This window comes from Pinus tabuliformis, chromosome 1_2 (assembly GCF_031772625.1).
Source record: "Pinus tabuliformis cultivar Carrire ecotype Pingquan chromosome 1_2, CPIR1, whole genome shotgun sequence".
Classification (NCBI taxonomy): domain Eukaryota; kingdom Viridiplantae; phylum Streptophyta; class Pinopsida; order Pinales; family Pinaceae; genus Pinus; species Pinus tabuliformis.
Window position 1 is genome coordinate 589023048 of NC_142298.1, and position 23678 is coordinate 589046725.

At 36.4% G+C, this 23678-nt stretch overlaps 1 protein-coding gene across 7 annotated transcripts in view; it reads left to right on the plus strand.

Moving 5' to 3' along the window:
* Positions 1–23678, plus strand: part of LOC149207029 (mitochondrial pyruvate carrier 1-like) — a 291335-nt gene that overhangs the window by 229203 nt on the left and 38454 nt on the right. For 4 of the 7 annotated variants that reach the window (XR_016252611.1, XM_089395634.1, XM_089395633.1 and 1 more), the window contains exon 4: positions 4662–4797. The exons of 1 other annotated variant lie outside the window; for it this stretch is intronic. Coding sequence is in view for 5 of the 6 variants with exons in the window: in XM_089395634.1 (XP_089251760.1) it covers positions 4662–4797 (136 nt within the window). In the remaining variant the exon portion in view is untranslated. Of the gene's footprint in view, positions 1–1656; positions 1788–4661; positions 4798–5399; positions 5640–23678 lie in introns of those variants that run through there. 2 more of the 7 variants (XM_089395632.1, XM_089395635.1) reach the window with 2 other exon arrangements.

The window sequence follows — 23678 nt, forward strand, 5'->3', positions numbered from 1 at the left end:
TCTTGAGGGACAGTTGCAGTCAAATGCTGAGGAGCACAATGCAGTTGCAGTGCAGATAGACTCAGTGAACAGTGCAGAGGCTAGTAGCAGTCAAAGACTCAAGAGACAGTTGCAGATAGTTGATTCAGTATTCAGGATTTAGGATTTTAGTTGCAATAGTTGCAGCAGCATGAGACCAGTTTCAACATAGTAGCCGAGTTGGCAGCAGTGCAGGGTGTACAGTGTAGTGTCAACAACAACGCATATGAGGGTGATTCAACTACAGAGTGGCATATGAATTAAAGTTGTGCAATAGTTGGTGCAATAGTTGGTGGACAGTGGCAGTGGTCATAATTGTCAGTCATCAACAGCGTGCATGGAGGATGTTATGGGAAAGAACACCTTCGTCGCTAAGAGGGAGTATTAGTTTTTGTAGCATTGGATGGTGTTCTAGTCTCAAACTTTGTGGAGAGGCTAAAACACATGAGATCTCCAGAACCCATAAATCATTTTTGGAAATTCCACCTAGAGACAGCTCAATTAAATTAATTGATCGATAATTAAAAATGCCTAAGTCTAACTTAGGGAAATCGATTAATTAATATGAATTAATTGAGAAAGGTGATAATTCTTTAGAAACTCACATGGATCAACTTAGAGATGATCTTAGTCGTCGATAGGGTTGGAGAAGAATACACTTGTGAGGTCGAGTTCCTTAGCAGAGATCGATTTTCCCAATTGCAGTGATTCAATAGAGAGAAGTTCGATCCAAAGAGGGGATGCAGAGTCAATGAGGAGTAGAGACAATGATTTTGACAAAAATTCCAGTTCCGGAGATTCAAGTACAAGAGGGCCAAGTTTTCCTCAGTGAGGTTGTGCAGGGACTTTGCAGGCAACTTTAGAGGAAGATTTCAATTTAGCTGGAGTGAGGGTCGATTTAGTTGTTGGAGGTCGGGAGAAATTATTGGGGGGGGGCTAGCGAGTCTTCTTAAAGTCTGAGTTGGGCAAGACAGCTTGGTCAGAGCAGCTTCTAGGTAGTGCGTCTGAGGGCCTATGCAACATTTGCACAAAAGGTTGACGCAGTGGTTCGAGCAACCCAATTTATGCTAGATTTGGAGCTGGATCAGTGTCGGGTGAGGCAAGATTTGTCTCTCTATTTTTTGTGGCCAGATTACCTTGTAACAGATTGCCAGTTTTCGGCATCCAGATTGTACTCATAATTTCGCTACTGCATAATACTAAAAACCTCATCTGTTGCATCGGTTTTCTTGCATTGGGTTTTTCTAGGTACAATTGTCCAAAAATATTGGTGTCATATTTTTGTGTGTGCTCTATATTTCTCAGCTTCCAACATTTTATTTGTGAAGAAATTTTAGTGTGATTAATTTGATATTTTGCCATAAGAAAATGAACTGCATAATTTAGTCTGCTAGAATGATTAATTCCAGTTGCTTCATTTCAAGCGAATTTTCACATGCACTTCATGTTTATATCATTATTAGCTATTTTTGTGCCTTGGGGTTTTGAGCAATAAAATCATATTCTAGCCAAGGTTCAATATACCATTTTGAGTGTTTTTTCCATATATATTTCACAGTATATTGAATTTTTTGTTGTAGATATGCATTATTTTCTCGCTATAACATAGCAAATCTGGTGGGTTTTCGTGGTATGCAGTGTTGATAATATCGCTGATATATCGACAATATTTTAAAATATCGCGATATTTTCAGCAAAATGATATATCGCCGAGTAAGTATCGTGATATTTTCCACTTTGAAAATATCGGCTAAATATCCCCATAGTTTGAAAATATTGGCTTTGTTTAAAAATCTGAAAAAAAAAATGATTTTTTATGTTTGCCAATATATTTTGCCGATATTGCCAATAAGATGTTTTCAGGACCCTCGTCGATATTTTGACGATACTGATATTTTCAACACTGGTTCCAAGCACTCTGCAAGTAATTATTTTACATTGAAACTTCATAGGTAGGCTCTATATTAATTATGCTTGTCTATATCTCATATTTGGAGTTCAAAAAACATTGTTTTCCAACTGTTATAAGTTTATATGCTTTTGCTGAAATTTTTCTAGGTTGTGTACGCAGTGGGGTTTGACCCCATTACCTCAATAAGGCAGTTTCCAATTTGCTAGAAATTGCATTTTGTTGCTAGTATAATGCTTAAGATTGATCTAGAAGGATCTATCTTACATCTCTTAGCCTTCCCGCTCCTAGATCCTTGATCTATAGTGCTTTGCCTTCCCGCCCCTAGATCCTTGATCTATAGTGCTAACGCACTAATTAGGTGGCTGTTTTCTAGGGGAATTGTTGCTTCCTTTGTGTTTTCTACAGATTTTATAGTATACAGTCATAGGATAGCAAATATATTAACAAAAAACCCCTCTAACCAAATCTCTAATGACACATTTGATCAATGTATTAATTAAATATTCATATGAACTATTTACATTGTTAAATCTTTTGAATTTGAATGATTTATCTGGCTAGCTTCAAGGTTTTGTTGCATATTTTTACATAGGAAACCAATAGGACAACAAACAATTAACTTCTTCACTTCATCCATAGACCCCAATTAAGGTATTGATCCTCATTTAGTTGGGTGAAGTATATAAAGGGAACCCTAACATAGTATTTTTGGAGGGAGTTGGGCTTAAAGAGTGGGGATTTGGGCCGAGGCAACATTGGGCCCTCAACCTATGTGTGCCAATCTTGGTAGGTTGTGCCAACCTTAGCAACCCTACTAAATTCATCAATAACTACACCCTCCTTGGATTATGTGCTTGGTAGCCAAATATTGTCAAATAATAATCTCAAATAACATCTATCTAGTGATTATAAAGGATAAGTTTTTTTCGAATTGGTAGTTTTATGGGTGTCCTTCCCACACGAGAAGTCATCCTCAAATTCCATTGATATACTTTCTAGAAAAGGCTTGTATGCAAGATTTCTCCCTAAGGACAACCTATAGTGAACAAAGTAATAATTAAGAGTAATTATTGGACATTTCAAAGCTAAATTTGGAGGAAACAATGAGAAAAGTATATAGCTGAGTATGTCATGGAATGAGGTAGAATAGCGATATAGCTGAAAAATTAACCTTATTTGGATGATTTTGTTAGTTTCAGTATGAATCTAAAAAATATGTTTTTCTTTAATGATAAATGTCAGCTTTGATTTTTGTTTTAGAGTACTCGCAGGACAGTAATAAAAGCAACAAGAGATCTTAATCCCACTAATTCTACTATATCCATGTTTATTGGAGAGTCTAGCATCAATCATTTGGGGGTATTTTGCAACATTCATGGTTTATTATTCCTACATGTGGGGAATCTCTTTTTCTTTTTTGTGACAACATAAAGAATTGAAAGCTTGTATGCAAATGCCATAATCTATATTATGTGTTGACTTTTACTAGATTTACTTAAAGATCTTTGGTGTGAAAATATTAAATTCTAATGAGCTTTTTCTTCCAGATCCATCACATAAGTAGTTTTAGTGCCGACGCTTTGAACTACCAAGTGTGGTTCATCTTCAGGGCAAAAGAATGAGGAAAATTTGATCAAGGCAAGGGAATAAATAGGGGAGGAATCCTAAGTCTAAGGGATTGACCAATTAAGTCAAATTACTTTTATTAATGTAATAAAATATACAACTGTTTAGAGATTATTTTTTGTTTGATTGTCAAGTTCTCTGAGTTCTCTAGAGATTACATTAGGCTTGACTTGTGGCTTGAGAAACCGTGACCCAGGGCATCTAAGCCGTCAAAATCACCTAGGGATCACACCCGGGTTGGGCCACACAAGCGCTTAACATGGCCGAATTTTTGCCCACAGAGTTTCGAACCGGTGACCTTCACATCATAGAGTGACTTAACAGTACAACCCATCACCATCTATTCTATGCCCCGTGGGTATTTGGAGATTAATTTACTATCAAATAGAAACATAATAAAAAGTTAAAACATAACTATTGGAAAATTAATTTAATATCAAATAAAAATAGCCATCAGGAGATTAATTTAATATCGAATAAAAACATAACCTTTGGGAGATTACTTTAATATCAAATAAAAATATAACCATTGGGAGCTTAATTCAATGTTAAATAAAAAAATTAGTCAAAGAAATAGTTTTCATGAAGACTAAAGAGTTCTTCGTAAGTGGAAAAGAAGAGAAAGAACAAATTAATAATAATAAATAACAATTAATTGGGAAAAAATTAATAATATTAAAACTTCATAATTAATATCTAAAATTAATATTAATAATATAATATTAATAGTCGATAACTAAATTAAAATATAATAATAATAGACCTCACAATAAAAATAATTTGACTTATTTTGTCAATGCGTTAGACTTAGAATTCCCCCTTATTTATTTTTTGGCTTTAGAATTCCCCTTCTTTTATTTGTTAGCTAGCTTGATCAGATTTTACTATTTTTTTTTATTTATCTTGAACATGAACCACAATTGATGATTACACTAAAACTATTTATTTTATAAGATGGATCATGATGAAGAAGTCCATTATAATTCAACTCACATAAAACCTCGATTCTGAAATATTAAATTCTATTTTGGTATGGTGGCAACATCTACAAATCCGTTATTCATTGTATTTACAGCTTTCTGATACATGATTTTTGGACTTGCAGTAATGTGTATATACTCAGTATTGATCATGAGATTTGCCTGGGTGGTGCAGCCCCGCAATTATCTACTTATGGCTTGCCATGCGTCAAATGAAACTGTGCAACTTTATCAGCTGTCTAGATGGTTTTCTGCTCATGGGTATGCGCATATCTTTTTCGAACCCTCTCTGGGGTTGCTTTGGGCTAATTGTTACAAAGTTGAATTATTTAGAGAAGCCTGTCAAAATGACATAGGAATTTGTGATCTCTCTGGAACTTCTGTTTATTTTTATGTGGTAAGGCGAGTGTATTTCTTGTGCTTATTATTTGAGCTATGGAAAAAGGTGCTTCACTGCCTGTTAAAATTCTGCAGCACATGGGAAGTCATAGAATGATTTTTAACCTACCTGTTACCACACGAATTGTCACCAAATAGTGCAAGGTCTTCATCTGAAAACAATTCTGTGAAACTTGGAAAATAAACCACTATCACCTTAATTTATCTTCCCACTCTTCGGGCTAAGGGGGGCTTCCCTATAAAAGATTTCTCTTCTATGGCCTATGGTGCCCAGCAACAAAAGGGATTGCTGATCCAATTTTTACAATCGGGTATAATATGATGATGATCTGTTCTAATGAAGCTGAAAATAAATATAATCAATAAAACCTGTGTTAGCTTTCTTCAAATGAATTATGTGAAATCATCTTCATGCATGCATTATCAGTAGGCGAAACTTGTTGATCCTTAACTTTTATCTTCAGGTTGGAGCTTTGATGGACAAACAGAGCACTTTGCCACCAAGATATATGAATTTGTGGGCAGGAAATTAGACCATTACATTTTCTCTTATTCTCCCTTAAGACCTTATGATCATACATAACAGAGGATTGAGGGCAATAATTTCAATCCGAAACCAAGCTTGAATGTGTTTCCCACTAGCTGCATTAAGGCTGCCCTGTTCTGGATCTGATATAACTCAAATTTTTATTACTATTCTTTATGTAATAATCCTAAGCGACCAGACCTATTTTCACATGCAAACATTGGTGCATAATATTGTGACTCTGAGAGTGTCTTCAGCAAATAAACTCACATTTATGACTCGGTTTCCTGTAGGTGTGCATCAATTATAGATTTTAACAGAATATTGTGATTAAATATATCAGCCCAGAGCTACAAGTATCGGTTCCCTTTCAGCGTACAAACAGAAAAGTTAGGGCAACAATGTGAGTCTGAAAATGAAATTACAAATTTCCTATAAGCTATATTAGAGTTGCCCTGAACCAGGTCTGGTTATGGTTCAGATTTTCAGGATTACCCTAGTGTAAAAGACCAATAAACCAGATCTGAGTGTGTTTAGTAATGCTGGTACATAAGATGCAGCGGTTTAGAAACTTCTAGCAACAAAATATGTTAAACAAATCTTCCTTCTCGAGTTCCTATAGCATTTATTCACAAGAAGGATTTGCAAACATATACCATGAAGCCAACCCTTAAAAATTTAAATAGTGAACAGGAAGCGAACTCACCAAGGACAGATCTGAGATAAATGTGCCTTGGAATTTCCAGACCTGCTCCTAAACAAAGTTTGAGTGATGCAGGAACTACCAACCCTCCTCCCCTCTCTCCCCCATCTCGCTCCCTGCCTGGGAACTGCACTCCAAGTGGGAGTGCTCAAGGAATTCCCTTGGGAATGAGCTCTGGACCTGTTGGGCATGCTTCCTGCCAATTTGGGACCATAACCTCTCCCAAGGACACTCCTAGAACCAAGGAGTGCTACTCCCAAGGCACTTCTTATATCTTTCCATTTTATCCTTTTATTTAAATTGTGTTCATTACCATTAATTATTTCAAGATGTTCGAGAGTAGTTCTAACCTCATTGAACTTCATATGGAGAAAATAGAATTTCACAATTGATTCAAAATTCAGCAGACTTAACAGTATTCAGGAGTTCAGGATCAATGTGATTATGGCATTTCATTGGATTCTATCATATATGAGGGTATGCGATTGACATTTAATTAAGAGCATCAAGCCTTATATGTACCCTAGTGTTGGTGGTGTTGATTATTGAACTCCTTTATCACGCTCTTAACATAAATGTACTCTTCATTCAAACCAAAATCATTGATCAAGCATGTTAAGGTTTTTCTACCATATTTTAAGGCTTGGATTAGGCAGTTTTATCAAAATTGGGTGGTGTCAAATCATGTCCCTAGAGGATTGAGATAGAGGCACAGACTAGACAAGAGGAAAAGAATGAAGGATGATATTAATGATGAGGATCCCGATATAAGTGATGGTTGAACATTGGTTGTCAATGAGTGGTGGAACATGCATGGAAGTTCTACCCCACAACTACAACATTTGGTGACATGGGTGCTTTTACAATTTGTAAACACTTCTTTTGCAGAGAGGTGTTTAACAACTAGCTCAGTTTTTGAACCTTTCGATCTTCATATTTTGGTGTGTAGATGGTCTAATAGTTGTAAACATAATTATTTGGTCATGTTATTGTTGACAGATGCTAAATAACCCATTTTATTCCATAAGTTAATGGTCTACTTTCTATTATATGGCTTAATAATTTGTATGCTTGCTTGTAATTGATAGAATCTAGATTCTAGATGGTTGATGCTCAAATAATTAATCATCAATGTACTTTGGATGCCATTTCTATCTTCATGATGTACAAATATGCATGTTTTTGTATATTCTACAACTAATTTGGCATTATGAATATAAATGGAATATATGTATGTATGTATGCTCTTGGTCTGCTCCACTCCCAAAGAGTTTTGGAAAATGATGCTCCTACTCTCAAAAACGCTCCTGCTTCGTGTAACATTGGGTTGGATGTGTTAGTTTTTGTAGCATCGAATGTGTTCTAGCCATGAAATTTGGTCGAGAGGCTAGAATACATGAGATATCCAAAACCCATAAATCTTTTCTGGAAATTCCGCATAGAAGTGTCTCAATTAGATTATTAACTGATTTTTAAATATTTCCTAAGTCTAAACTTAGGGAATATGGTTAATTAATCAGTATTAATTGAGATAAGGTGAGAATCATCTAGAAACTCACACGGATCGATCCAGAGATGATCCTAGCCATTGATTAAGTTTTAATCTTGGTTGTTGGTGCTCCAACAGTGAATTATAAGAGGAAGTCGATGTGGTGATGGAGAATACACAAGAACAGATACTCAATTTCCCAGGTAGTTCTATTTTCTCAGCAGCAACAGTTCAGCAGAGAAGATAGAGCCAGAGGGTGAGTAGCAGGTGGGAGAGGAGGGAAGCATCATTTTAGGAGGAAGATTTCCAATCCCCAGAAGAGGCAGAGGAAGGAAGGCCGAAATTTGCATTGGGCCAGCGTAAGCTCTGCATAGAAGGTAACACAGGGAGCTCAACGTAGAGGCTAGGGAGGTAATTTCAAAGGTAGAAAATAGTTGTGGGGTGAGAGAAAATTCTCATGATATTTTTGCTAGTATTTTCCTCAGATTAGAGTGCTAGTTGGACATCTAAATTATTGTACTCAGAATTGCTACTGCAAATTATTAATAAAACCCTCATCTGCTGCACCGGTTTTCCCAAGTTGGGTTTTTCCGAGGACAATTGTCCAAAAATATCCGTGTCAAAATTCTTATGTGTGCACTAGAATTTCTTAGTTTCCAGTATTTTATTTTCCGCAGTATTTTCATGGTGAAAATTGCAACTGTGATTTTATTCGTTGTTTGCTGTACCAAATACACTACATAATTAAATTTTCAGTTAGAAGAATAATTTCAAGTAGCTGCAATAAATAAAATTTCACATGGTATCAAAGCACAATTGATCATCCGAAGAACTCGGAAGAAAAAAGAAGGAATTTTGTTGCTTAGTGTGGGCAGCAGGTCGAAATTCCCAAGGGGCAGCGCAATCTTTTTTCTAGGAGGCCGAATTGCTTGAGGAAGACCGATTTTTCTGAGAGAGGGATAGAAAAATTCGATTCTTCCAGACAGTGATTCCAGAGGCAGAGAGAGCAGCTCAAATTTTCTTGTCGAGCTAATCTCTAGCTAGATGCAGAGGGTTTTTGCAGCAGTTCTCTAGAGTAGAGACAGCGTCAGGGGGGGAAAAAGGAATAGTGTGAAAATTCCTAAATCTACACATCATAAATCCTACTACAATCACTGGCTTATCATCTCCTACTTGTCCTTTACATTCAACAAGTTATTTAAATATCTAAACAGCGATGAAAACGCTATTGCAGACTACACATACATACAATCATGAACTGAAATAAATTGAGACAATCACACAAGGGACACCATTATTTTTGGACAATCGTCCTCGGAAAAACCCAATTCAGGAAAATCGGTGCAACATATAGAGGGTTTGTATTATTAAGCAGATTTTTGAATACAACTAGGGTGCCAAATCCGGCTCACCCAACAGAGAATAAACCTGGCAGAAGTACCTCTATCCGGAGACAGATATTTTGACAATTCCAGCAACTAGATGATCAAACCCCACAGATGACAACTGATGTTCCCAGTGCTGGGCAGCGATGGCTGCTCCAAGCTCTGCGCTGGAATTGCGTCACCTCCTCTAGGAGCTGCGTCACCCTCTCAATGAGCCTCCCTTGCTCAAAAAGTCGATATGTTGAACTGCTCTCTCTCTGCCCCACAGAAAACCTCAGCGCTACCTCTAAGGACCTGCATCAGCCCCTCTAGCTTCTACGTCACCTTCTCTGGAGTTGCGTTGTCTCTCCTGCTACTGCTCTGCTTCTCTGCTATGTATTCTCGACCTTGGACTGAAGTCCCTATGCCGAATTGCCCCTCTCTCGCTGCAACTCAGACCACTAGCTCGATTTTCTCAACAAACCATGCCCTATAAAAATCAAATTCTTTGTTCTCTTGGTGTATCTCCAACTAACCCTCAAACCTCCTCTTATACTTTTCATGTTGATGAATCAACAACCGTGATCTATTCTCTAATCAACGGCTAAGATTAAAACAGGGTTGATCCTCGTCACTTAGAACTTTCTCACCCATATTTTTATTAATACAAATTAATATTTTTATTTTCCTAAGTTTAGACTTAGGAACTCATTAAAAATATTAATTATTTTAATAACTCCTCATCCGGGTGGAATTTCTCCAAATGATTTCTGGGTTCTGGAGATCTCACGTGTTCTAGCCTCTCCACAAAATTTCGGAGCTAGAGCACATCCGATGCTACCGAAAATCAACAAATAGCACTATAAATTCTTTTGCATAGCCATGGACAAAAGTAACATTCAAGAGACTTCAAATTTGTCTTCCAGATTGGAGGATGAATTTGCTTGCTTAGCAGGATCAGCTTCACAGGGAGTTTGGTATATAGACAATGGAGCATCAACTCACATGACAGGGGTTAGATAATATTTCTCTAGCTACAAAGAGGGGCAGATGGACTTTCAGATTACTATGGGAAATAGAACGAATTGTACTTCAGTAGGGAGAGGTACCATAGATTTTCAGAGTGAGTCAGGAGCAAGCACCAACGCTACAGATGTATTGCATGTGCTAGGATTAGATATGAACCTGATTTCAGTATCCCAGTTACAAGATAAGGGGTATGACATTCACTTTGTAAGCAAGAAAGTGCATGTCAAACACTCGAGCTGGAAAAAGGTAAGATATATTAGATTTTGAAGTAACAAATTGTACCGGTTACAAATTGGTTCTCCAATGGCACTAATAGGCAGTGACAGTGGCAGTGGGAAGGAGATGAATGAGTTATGGCATCGGAGAATGGGACATCTACACAATGGAGCACTCAGGATGCTCAAAGAAATGATAACAAGGGTTCCAGAACTTCGCACGGAACACGATGATGTGTGCAGAGGATTTGTACTTGGAAAGTATGTTAAGGCAGAATTTCCAAGAAGTGACAACAGAGATGGCGTGCTAGGACTTGTTGACCACTCCGTGTCAACTACCCTATAGTAGTGTACATTTTCGCAAGCAGATTCCATCATGCTTGGGCAATGAAGATTATCCAGATTTCATCATCATCTTCAGTGATCGTTTTGTAAAAGTTGTCAACCCATTTTGTAAGTTTATAATGTAAATGATCGTAGTAAGCCTATCTATGTATGTAACAACCTAGTTAATCCTATCTTTTTGGTGACGATTTCTATCTTAGGAGGTTTTTTTGTCTCACCGATTCATGTGTGTTTCTAAACACGGATGATCGGAAAAGTTATTCCCTCCAACCTCACCTCAAAGCTAAGGTGGATTTTGTCGTCAATATTTTAGGTAAGTCTTAGTGCTCTAGTCAAGTCTTCTGTAAAGTAATTTGGGATTAATTTAAGCTAATTGGCTAAATTGCTTTATTACAAATTACTTGGTCTACTAAATCATATTTGAGTCGCAAAATTGGGTAAATTATTGAGCGTTTATAACGAACAGGTGTTCCCCCTTCATGTATTAAATTGTAATATCTTGATGTAAAAAATATTTTAGTGCATGGTCCCTCATATTTAGACACCATGGCTAAATTATTTGAGGGTTGGAAAAATTATTAATCCCCTCATGAGTGAATTAATTAAATTTTCTGACAAAAATAAATTAAAACTATAAGCCAAAAATTTAATTAATTTTAAGTCCTAGAGAAATTTAATTCTCCAAATTAAAAAATTCGTGGGTTCTAGAAGAATTAATTTTTGGAGGTCCCCGACCAAGGGAATATTGAAAATTTCAAGAGATTTTGGACCCTTGGGCCTTGGTAGTTAAGTCAAAGTCAATTTTTTTAGGAAATCAACTCAAAATAATTAATTTTGAGTTGATTAAAATTCAATTAAATGAAAAATTTGATTTTTCTAAAAAAATAAAATAATTTCGACAGAGGAGATTAAAAGATAATTAAATATTTTTCAACAGTCGAAATTACTTTGGCAGGGATCAAGCCAACTAGCCATTGGTGAATTAATCTATAAACTAGAGGTCATTTGTCATTCAAAAGGATTTGATCATTAAGTCGTGTACTAGCTCTTGAAGCTCTTGTAAACTTTTCTGGAATAATACAACGCAAAGTCTTTGGGGTTTTACTTGATGCAGTGTTCCTCTCCGGTATTTTATGGTAACTTGTATTTAAAGTTTTTCTGATCTTATTTATAAGTTGTTGGTTAATAGCTCTTGTAGATCAATCTATTGCACAAGTATCTTGCTTAGGTTGTTGGGTTTTAAGATAGCATTAAGATTTTTAGTTGATTAGCAGATATCTCTAATTTTTAAATATTTAATATTTATTTTATACCTCTATTGGTTTAGCGGCTTATCTTATAAGTGTGCAAAAATCATTTGATTTAGAAATTTTGGGTGTTTGGGGAAGTTCTCAATTGAACAAGCCAACTCCCGAAACTTAAGATCTGGAGAGCCTTCTAGATTAAAATTCCTAGATTATCTAACGAATTATATCTTACAAGGGTGTCCTGGGCTAGTACCTAAAACTTATAAAATTATTTATCTTCAAAATATTGTGCTAAATTATTAGATCTAACTAGAAAGAGTCTCAAATCTAAAGATCTCGGAGCGGAGTTGGACTCATACACCTCAGATCTGATAAATCTGTAATTTAAGTGTATAGATCTGATTTATTTTTTTTTAGTTTTCTAACTTGGGATTTGGGTTTTTGTTTTAGATTTTTGTATATGTATTGGGTCTTGGGTTTTTATTTTGTGCAGGTTCAGATCTGAAACTTGTCAAAGAAAATTTGGGGTTTTGAGGCAGATCTAGGCCTTGGAGGGCAAGATCTAGCCTCAAACTTTTGTGCACGGAGATCAAGCGACTAAATCATTTGTTTAAAGGTTCAGATCTGAGGTTTTCATAGTAATTTTTGGGAACAATTCGAAGCAGGAGTATATCAGTTTGAAACAAAAAATTTCTGGGCAATTCTTTTCTTTTTTTAAATAAAATTTTATGTGGGATCCTTAGCTCTCTTTGCGTTTTCTTTTCTTGCAGCTCCATTTTTATGCGTTTTCTTCATTTTGAAGCCCTCATTTCCTTTGTGTTTTCCCCTCTTCTCTGTGTTTTCCCTTACCTAGCCCTCATCCCTGTCTTCTCTCTCCCGCAACCCTTTCTTCTCCCTTCTGTCTGCGTACCCTTTCTTCCTTATCTCCCTGCTGCTCCCTCTTCCACATTTTTTTCTCCCTTCCTGCATCCTAGTTCCCGCAGCCTTCTCCTTTCCCTTCCATGACCTTAGCTCCCTCTACGTGCAGTCTCATCTCCTTTCATTGTCCTTCCTCCTCACTTCCCTACCTAGCCCGCATTCCTTTCCTCTGCCTGCATCTCATCTTTCTCGAATGCCCCTCGAGCCTGCATACATCTCTCTCAACCCTTGCGCCTTTCTTTTCCTCTCTTGACTTAGCTTCATCACTCATTCGCCTTCACATTTAGATTCAATTTCTTTTATGTGGCCTTTGGCCCATTAAAGGAATTAAATTTTGCTTTTTCATAAAAAAAAATACTCACCTTTGGCCTTTTAATAAAAAATTTAAATTTTTTATTTTTCACCTTAAAAAGATTTATTTTGGCCTCTTTAAAAAAAATTTCACAAACATTATCACATTAAGTTTAATAAAAGTATGACAAAAGTTTTTAAACTTAAGTTCCTTTTTTGTTTTTTTTTTTTGATAAGGGTTTTTATTTTTGGGCCTGTAATCTTTAAAATCTTTGTGGGGTAAAAATTTAAAATTTTCTATAGTCAAGGCAAATATATATTTTTTTTAAGTTTGACTATAGAAGAAAAAAATATTTTCTGGATTGGAGTTATTTAAGAAAATCATTTAATTCCAGAATTGCTTGAAGAAGTATTTATTTGATTAGCATTTAAATTTCATGGTTTTTCCTGGTAATTAATTTTTTTAATTTAAGTGTTTAAGCCTTTTGCATGCTTTAGCTAAGTTTCATGATCATTGGCATTGGATTTTAAATATTTTAGTGCTTGATATCTATTGAGATCGCTCATTTTTTAATTAATTCTATGTGTGGATTTCTTTGTGGATTTCTTTAGTTGAATTATTGGATATTTCTTGCATATTTAATTTTGAGAATTTTCAAGTAATTGTGATCAGTATTTCTATCGAATACTCTATCGTGGACTTGTGGAAAATTGTATATATTTCATTTCCTAAATTGAGTATTTTGAGCATTTGCGCAATTGGGATTTTCATTGAAATTTTCGTTTAAGTACTTGGCATTTAGCTCAGAGTAAATTGTAACCTAAGTGCTTAAGTCTTTAACATCTCGTTTCATCTTGCACTTCGTATAAGTTAGTCGATCATCCATCTAAAGAAGCATTTGTCATCTTGTTACTTGGTGAATCATTTATCTTGCAAGTCTTTTCTTTTTGAGCATTGTATTTAAAGGCACTCGTCTCATAACTTTAAATCTGGGTTGTCTAAATTTAATTGAATATCTTAAACATTGTTGAATTAATCTTGCTTGCATCTAATTTAAGTCAAGTTAATAAGATAACTTTCAGTGCATCTCCTAGAACTTGTTGGTTCCCAACAAGTTTTCCTTCATCATCCATCTTTCACCTCTTAGGGACTACCCCCCTTAGCTTGCCTAGAAGGTAGCTAGAACAAAGTGGACAAAGTTTACAGTGACAACCTTTGTCCTGAGCAGTGTGGCCCTTGGTGTACACTTTGGGTGACAAATTTTTTTGGCGCCGTTGCCGAGGATAGATTTTTTTTGTCCTTGGTCGTCACAACATTTTTCTAATCATCTAATATTTTTCGCCATTCATTAGCCCGTCAAGCGGGACAACATTTTTTGGCGCTGTTGTCGGGTACCAATTTATTAGACCTTGGCTTTACAACATTCATTTCATTCATTTTCGTCTTCTCCTCTTTCATCTCAGGTGTCTACGTTAGATTTTTGTCTGGGTGGCGACTCCACTTATTCCATTTTCTACAGGAGTGTGTACTAGGAGAAATCTAAGTAGCTTGGTTAATCTTACTCTGGATCTTGAAAAGGTTCTCAGAGTCCGATTACAAAAGCTCTCTTCTCGTACACTTCTTGATAATCTCGAACGGGAAGCTCTCTCTAATGTCCATTCACTCTTTCTTGACCATCTCTAGCAAGATATCTTGGATACCTTTGCCCCATGTAACTTTGCTAACATTCAGGGTTATCCCCATGATTTCCCTCAAAATGGTATCGATAAGTTGCCTTCTTTTCAAGGCAATAATGCAGTTAGTGTCAAAGCTCATCTAAGCGCTTTTTGTGGTTGGTGGGGTAAGTGGTCTAGAGGTAACAATCAAGAGGATGTAAAAATGAGACTTTTTGTTCTTACCTTAGAGCAAGATGCTTTGGAATGGTTTATAGAGAAGCTCGATAACACGTTTGATTCTTTTCAATCAATCGTGAATGCCTTCAAAGATAAATTTGGAGATAAAAAAGAAGAAAGGCATTTGGTTAAGGCTATCAGTATCATAAAAAAGAAAGAGAATGAGATGGTTGAAGAGTTTAATAGGAGATTTAATGGTATTATTAAGGAAATATCTCAAGATTATAAGCCTCCTGATAAATCTCTTCTAGATTTTTACATCGATGCTTTTAATCCTAATACCTCATATGAGTTAAGACGAGCTAAAACTGGTGATTATAAAGTTTGTTAAACTTTAGCAGAAGAGTTGGAAAAGGATAAAAGGGCATCGGGGAAGTCTGAAATTCCTAGCTTTGATAGGGCTACAACTAAATTAAAAGAGCCTAAGGGTAAAGAAGTTAAAGAATCTGATGATGACCCTATGCAAAAATTAATGCAAAAACTTGAAAGCATGGAGCTTAACCAAGCAAAATTAATCTTTGACCATGCTAAGGAAATAAGTACTTTACAGTCTAGGTTGATCCAAATGGAAAGAGCTCAAACATTGAATTTCCAACTTAGGAATAACAATAATAATTGAAGCAATAATACTTGGTGGAGAAAAGGCCAATCTAGTGAGCAGAGACCTCCCAATCTGCTTGAATCTGCAAATCAAGTTAATGAGGCTCCGCCTTATTGTAGGGCATGTGATGCTTTTCATGAAGAAGCCACTTGTCCCACTATTAGGAGAATCGTTGATAATGGAATGTATGGGACAAATAATCAAGTTAATGTTGTTGGTAAAGAATATCATGTCTCAGGAAAATCGGGCAGAGGTTAAAGAGCATAGTCAAGAAGTTAGACCTTTTACATCTTCCTATAGTATCAATAACTTTGGCCATGAGAAGGATGTTTTAGTTAAATTATTTGGTGAAAAGCCTTCACCGGAGCAAGTTCTGGAAATCACTAAAGATAAAGGGTTGACCTATCAAAGGAGAAATAAGGATCAAAATAATAATCAAATTAAATCTTGAAGTTTCAACCCTGGGTCAAGCTCTAGATTAAACATTGATTTGGGAGGATGGTTGAATAATTCAAAAATTTTGGTTCCTGTCACCAAATAATGAAGATTCCCTCCAAAAAGGCCAAGTTATTAAGTTCCATTGAAGGTCATCATATCAATGTTGCTCAGACAGAGGTTCTTGAGGCTGTCTATCAGGATGCCCCTATATATTTGCAAAGTATGAACTCGGATAATAAAGAACATCAACCTTTCTTTATTACTTTGTTTGTGAATGGATATAGATTGTATAACTGCATGTTAGACTCTGGTGCTTCGGCTTGTGTTATGACCAAGACAGTTATGGAACAACTTAACTTAAGAATTTCTAGGCCGTATTACAACATACGTGCATTGGATTCTAAGAAGATTGAAGTGCATGGGTTGATTAAGGACTTACAGGTGCACCTATCTGTCTACACTAACATTGTGATTGTTATGGACGTTGTTGTTGATGTGCCTGATGTTTGGGGTATGCTATTATCTAGAAAATGGGCCTTTGATCTAGGAGGAAGCATTCAGATGAATTGGTGATATGCTATGATCCCTTCCCCTAGAGGTGATGGATTTGTTAGACTCAATAAAGAGCCCGAAAGGAGATTCCATGTTGAATATCCAAAGGGTCCCCACAATGAAATAAGAAAGGAACAACCAATCCTTGGGAATTATGTTATCTTGTCTAATTCTATAATTCCCTCAGAGGTCAAGGTTGATGAAAAAAATGGGTAATTTGAAAGATAAAATATGGTACATGTATTTTGACGACGCATCATCTAGGCATGGTAAAGGTGTCAGAATAGTATTAAAATCTCCCCTTGGTCATGTTTTCAAATTTTCCTATAGATTGGAATTCAAAGTGACCAACAATGTTGTTGAATATGAAGCTTTGTTGTTGGGTCTTGAGTTGGCAAAGGCTTTAAGAGTTAAACTACTTAGTGTCAAGGGAGATTTTGACTTAGTTATCATGCAAATTAAAAATAAATTTACATGTAAAAATCAAAGGTTGAAGAATTATCGAAACGTTGTATGGGATACTATGGAATACTTTGATGCGCTTGACCTTGAAGCTATCCCAAGAGAACAAAATAGTCTGGCAAATGAACTTGTCGTAGCAGCTTCTACTTTGCAGTTATCTGATGAGTTAATAAAGGATAAAATAAAAATGGAAATTATTTTTAGACCTTTTGTTCCAGATAATTTAGAGCATTGGCAAGTTTTTGATGATGAAAAGCAAGTGATTTGTTTTCTTGATAATTTGGATGAATTTGAAAGTTTTCAGATAAATTCGAAGGAGGATGGATATGATGATCATGAAGATATTATAAATCCTACTCCCAAGAATGTTGTTGCTTTAGAGCAGCACTTTGACCGGCATGATGCCACAAGGACGAAAGAGGAAAATAAAATGGATCCTGGTGAATTCATTGAAGTAAACATTGGTACCTCTAGTGATCCCAAAATTGTCAAAATTGGTAAGGGTACTAATGATGAAGAAAGGAAGAAGTTAACCAATTTACTTCGTGAATATCAGGATGTTTTAGCTTTTTCTTATGATGAATTAAAGGGTTATAGGGAAGATGTCATGGAGCACACTATCCCTTTGAAAGATGAAAATGCTAAACCTTTCCGTCAAAAGCTTACGGAAATAAATCCTAAGTTGGCTCCTTTAGTTCAAAAAGAGCTTTCAAAGATGCTTGCAGCCAACATTATTGCGCAAACTAGGCATTCAACATGGTGTTCTAACCTGGTGATTGTTAGAAAGAAGAATGGAACGATTAGACTTTGTGTTGACTTTAGGAACCTTAATCTAGCATGTAAGAAGGATAATTACCCTTTGCCAAACATGGAGACCATGTTGCAAAGAGTAACTAGTTCAGGAATGATGTCACTGCTAGATGGTTTTTCTGGGTATAATCAAGTATGGGTTAAAAAAGAAGATCGACACAAGACAACTTTCACCACACCATGGGGTACGTTTGAATATATCAGAATGTCGTTTGGATTAACCAATGTTGGGGCTACTTTTCAAAGGGCCATGGACTATGCCTTTAAAGATTTAATCGGAAAAATTATTGAAATTTATCAAGATGATCTTACAGTTTTCTCCAAGGATTGTATCATTCATATAGGTCATCTTAGGCAAGTTTTTGACAAGTGTAGAGAGTTTGGGATTTCCTTGAATTCGGCTAAGTCTGTTTTTGGAGTAATTGAAGGGAAATTACTTGGTCACATCATTTCCAAAGATGGGATCAAGATTCATCCTGAAAGAGTTGAGGCAATCCAAAAGATTCCTCTTCCCCATAATCTTAAGTCCCTTAAGTCTTTCCTTGGAAAAACAAATTTTCTTAGAAGGTTTATTCCAAATTATGTAGAAGTAGCCAAGCCCATTCAAAGTCTTCTAAAGAAGAATGTAAAAAATTTATGGAAAGAAGACGACAAAAAGGCTTTTCAGGAAATCAAGGGTGCTATTGCCAAAGCTCCTGTGTTGGTTAGTCGTGACTATTCAAAGGATTTTATGATATTTTCTTTCACTTCTGAAGATACCATTGATGGTGTCTTATTACAAAAAATAAGGTCACAAACAACCTATTGCTTTCATGAGTAGAGCTCTTCAGAGTTCTGAATTAAAGTATGCTACCATGGAAAAGCAAGCATATGCCTTGGTCAAGTCTCTTAAGCATTCCAGGACTTATGTGGGTTATTCTAAAATCATTGTTTTTGTCCCACATTCAGTTGTTAAAGATATATTAACTCACACTGATTATTGAGGGACTCGTGCTAGGTGGGTTACTAAGATCCAAGAATATGACTTGGAGATTAGACCCACCAAGCTGGTCAAAGGTCAAGGATTGGCTGAAATGTAGACTGAAGGAAATGAGAAAGCTCTTGGTTTTAGTTTTCTTAACAATTCATTTTCACTTGAGCTGCAAAGATTAGGAGAGCATGAGTGGTACAAGGAGATCATTTATTACTTGTTGAATCTCACAGGTCCTAACCATTTAGTCACTCATAGAAGAAGAGCTCTTATATTAAAAGCCACTAAGTATTGCCTCATGAAGGATTGCCTTGGATGGAGAAATTCTGAGGGCATAGTACTTAGGTGTGTTGATGAAGCCGAATCCAAAAAAATAATTTCTTAGTTTCATTCGAGATTTTGTGGTGGTCATTATGTTGCTAGAATTACCGCCCACAAAATTCTTAGAGCTAGCTATTATTGGCCTTCAATCTTTGATGATGTGCATAAATTTGTCAGAAGTTTCCAAGCCTGTCAACTATTCACTGGGAAACAGAAGCTAGCTGCCCTGCCCCTACAACTTGTGGTTGTGGAGGCACCTTTTCAGCATTGGGGTCTAGATTTCATAGGGAAATTCCATGAAAATTCTAGCAATGGCTACTCATGGATCTTGACTACTACTGATTACTTTACAAAATGGGTCGAAGCCATTCCTGCTAAGAATGCCACTAAAAAGGTCATTATGGACTTTATTGAAAATCAAATCATTACTAGATTTGGTGTCCCAGCCAAGATCACTACCGACAATGCCAAAGCTTTTAGTTCCACTGAATTTTCATCTTTTTGTTTTAAGTATGGCATTGTATTATCTCATTCATCTAACTACTATCCTCAGGGTAATGGCTTGGCTGAATCAAGTAACAAAAATCTTATAACCATTATCAAGAAGATAGTTGGAGATAATAAGCATTCTCAGGATAGCAAAATCAAGTATGATTTATGGGTAGATAGGATTACTAAGAAAAAAGTTACTGGTAAAAGTCCTTTTGAATTAGTTTATGGCTCAGATGTAACTCTACCTGTGCACCTTAAATTTCCAGCTTATCAACTCCTTCAACATTTTTCTACTGATAAAGATGTTGTCCAAAACAAAATTGATCAAATTGTGGAGTTAGATGAAACTCGTAGGAAAGCTTTTGATAATGTGTAAAAGTCAATCTAACATTAAGAAAAGATTTGATAAATCATCTTGTTGACCCCTACTGGTCAACTGCCCATGCAGTACACCTCCTTTCTGTTGGCAGAGAGGGGTAGCTCCTGAGCGACATGTCCGTGCCAGCCTACAGTCATCGACAGCTTTATCATTTTTGTTGTAAACCCAGTCTGCATGTATAAGTTGTAAATAATCTAAGCAGATCAGAGTCATGTATGTAAAGTTGCCTAGGTGGACCTAACTTTCTAATGATGATCTGCGTCCCGGGAGGTTTTTCGTCTCACCGATCCACGATCGGCAGAGTTTTCCTTCAAACCTGACCCCAAAGCCGGGATGGATTTCGTCATCAGAACTTTAGGAGAGTCTTATGTGTTAATCTGCTAGATTATAGTTGTGTCGCAGAACTGGGTGTTCTATGAGGGTCTGTGTTAAGTGGGTTCATCCCTTAAGATGTAATTTTGTAAAAGTCATGATGTAATATGTCCTGAGGGTCGAGAAATGTTTTAAATCCCCTCATGAGTCCTAAGTCCTAGGTCTTAGGTGATGTTTCCGAAGGCTTAGTTCAGTGATCCATTTTAAAATGAATTAAAAAATCAAAAAATGAATAAAAATAATAAAATAATAAAAAACAATAAAAAATTAAAAAATGAAGCAAAAAACCTAACTAATAAAATAATAATATTTTAAGTTAATAAATCGACGGATGAGATCAAGAGATGTCTTGATCCTCATCAACGGTCGAGATCGTTTCTACATGGATCACTTGAACTAGCCGTTAGGATCATTTCCTTTATATAGGGTCTTAGGGGGTCATTTCAAGTTATCTGATCTGTGAGTCTGTACTGAAAAAGCTCTCTTGTAATCTGATTTTCTGGTTAATAAAAAGACTTTGGGGTTCAAAACTGGCTGGTGTTACTCTCCGGAATTGCTGTGAGATGATTGTTTTTTCTGCACATTTCAGTTTTCAGCAGTTAATAATAGCTGGTTTTCAGAGTATTGTGAGTACAGGTATCTTGCTCACGTGCTAGGGTTTGAATGTTGTAGGGTTTCTGGAATAATGGCAGGTATCTCCATTATTCCTTGAAATCTAGCAGCATTTCTTGCCCTCTTTACTGATGTTTGCTTGAGGTGTGCAGGAGATCTTTAGGTAAAGGGTACAGGTGGGCGTTTGGGGAAGTTCTGGGCTGAACCAGCCGACTCCCACTGGCTTTTCTGTGCAGAGCCCAGCTGATTGTTCCTTGGGTTAATCATTCAAAGTTTCTTTTCTGTTTTACATTGAGAGATTTTCTTTCTGTTCACAGTGAAGTTCAAAAATTTCTGATATATTGAAAACATTATTGCAATTATTGCTGAATCTGGCTGTCAAAGGGGCCAAATCTGTACATTTATTAGCTGTTCTAGGGTTTCATATTTTGTTTTATGCAGTCTTCACTTAGGGTTTAGGGTTTTTTTTAGTTTCTTTTCTGGCATACTTCATTAGGGTTTTGTTTTTCTTTTGCAGGTATAGGGTTTTGTCTTTGCATGACCATCGTCAATCTTCTCAGCCCCAAGCACCTGCAAACGCATAAGGACCGGGAAATCTGTGGGACGTGTCTCGCAATGCCTTTAGCACAAACAAACACCGTCAAGATCGGATGAGATATCTGCTAACCACGGCAAACAAGGCAAGCACGGCTTGTTTTCTCTGCACTGTAGCGGCCAGGGTATAGTCACGCTGTGTTCACTTGGACGCAGGAGTTCTGTCATTTGCCGTATACGCATTCACGAGTTTGGTCTCAGAACTTCTCTCTTTTGGAAGACCTTTATGCATATGATGGATTAGAGCTGCGGTTGAAAGGAGATGGACGTCGGTATAAACTTATAATTCGCACAAGCACAGACTCGGATGCTGTGGGATATACTACAAGCTTTGACACCATTAAGGAACAATGGCAGACGGTCCGTCTGCCTTTCTCTTCCTTCAAGCCTATTTTTGAGCACGAACTGTCACAGATGCTGCCCCCTTAGATACAAGCCGAGTGGCACCGCTACAGCTCATGTATAGCAAAATTTGAGTATGACGGAAAACTGAATCCAGGTTTTGAGCCGGGCTCATTTGAACTCCCTGTTTCAAGCATAAAGGCGTATCTTAAAGAACCCATCACACCCCGCATTTGTGTTGCTGCACTGGAGAGCTCATATGCATGTGATACCACGTTCGAGGTAAACGATTCTGTGCCATATCAATTCGGAAATATGCATGGTTGAATGCATCATACGTCTGCGTAATTTTTTGGGCCGTAAGCATATCACGTTACGCTATTTCAGTCATTCCTGCCTGTCTGCACAAGTTCGATTTCATTTTTCCGCGTGAACAGGAGGGTAAGGTTACGCATTTCCTTTTATTTGTTTTCGATTTGATATGCATCCGTGGCTGGCATCTTCAGTCGATCAGATACGCGTTTTATGAGTCGTAGCTTTAGATTTAGGGTTTCTTATAGTTTCGTTTTCATTTTTTTAGTTTTAGTTTCATGTATATATGCCTTGCGACTTAGTTTTTTTTTTTTAGATTTTGTTAATTGTATTTTGAATATAAAATAAAAAGAAAAAAAGAAAGGGGATGGCGTAGGTTAATTTTTAGGTTTTAATTAGTTTGAAGTTTTGTTTATATACATATATATTGCTTTCATAAAAAGTAAAAAAAAAAAAAAAAAAAAGGAAGAAATGTGTTTTGATTTTGATTTATATTTTTAGCTTTAGTTTGTAAATTATTCCATTTATAGCTTTTGCATTAGATTAGTTTTAGAATTTTAAATTTTTTTAGATTTATTTTTAATTTCCAAAACATTGAAAAATAAAAATTGAAAAAAGATTCAAAAAAAATTTGAAAAAAAATAAAAATTTTGTGGAAAATCATTTTGCCAGTTTCAGTTGCTTTCACGATATATCTTTCATGCTGAGATCTGAAATTTTCAAGTCGAAACTCGAAATCCAATGTCTGGTTAATAATTCATGATCCTCATGGTGGTTTAAGGCATTTATCTCTTCAAAGCTTTCAGTTGCCGGATATCGTTTTGGTCACATGATTTAGCTGATGATAGATGGTTGCTGTTCATGGTCCATGTTTCTTTATCATTTAAAAAGTAATCATTTAAACATTGACTCCACAAGGCATTGGTCTCCTAAATCTCTAAATCCATCTAGTGCTTATCATATCGTGTATCGTGTCTCCCACCCAACTGTTTGGCAGTTGGTCTTCACTATCTCGCAGGGTCTACCCCCCTTAGCCGCGGGAGACGGGCTTAAACGGAGGGATCGGGGATCAGAGTGACAGCCCCCGGTCCGAGCGTTGTCGTGCCGATCTGCGCGACAACACATCTTGATATAGATCTTTGCAGGTTGGAGATATGATAATTCTTTGGGGTTGCAAGAGTGAAAAACCAGGAAAACATAATAAGTTTGATAGTTTGTGGCTTGGACTATACAGTATCCGAGACATTGTTGGGCCGAATTCATTCCACTTGAGCAGATTGGATGGTGAACCACTTTACTTACCTACAAATGGTCAAATGATTAAGTTGTTCTTCAAAGATGACATCTGATGCCATAGGGCATCCTTTGTATTGTATTTCTAAGCCTATACCTTGTCATTTCAGCATTTCATTTTTGTTTTAGGATTAGATTTACTTTTCATGTTAGTAGAATTGTTAATGGTTTCA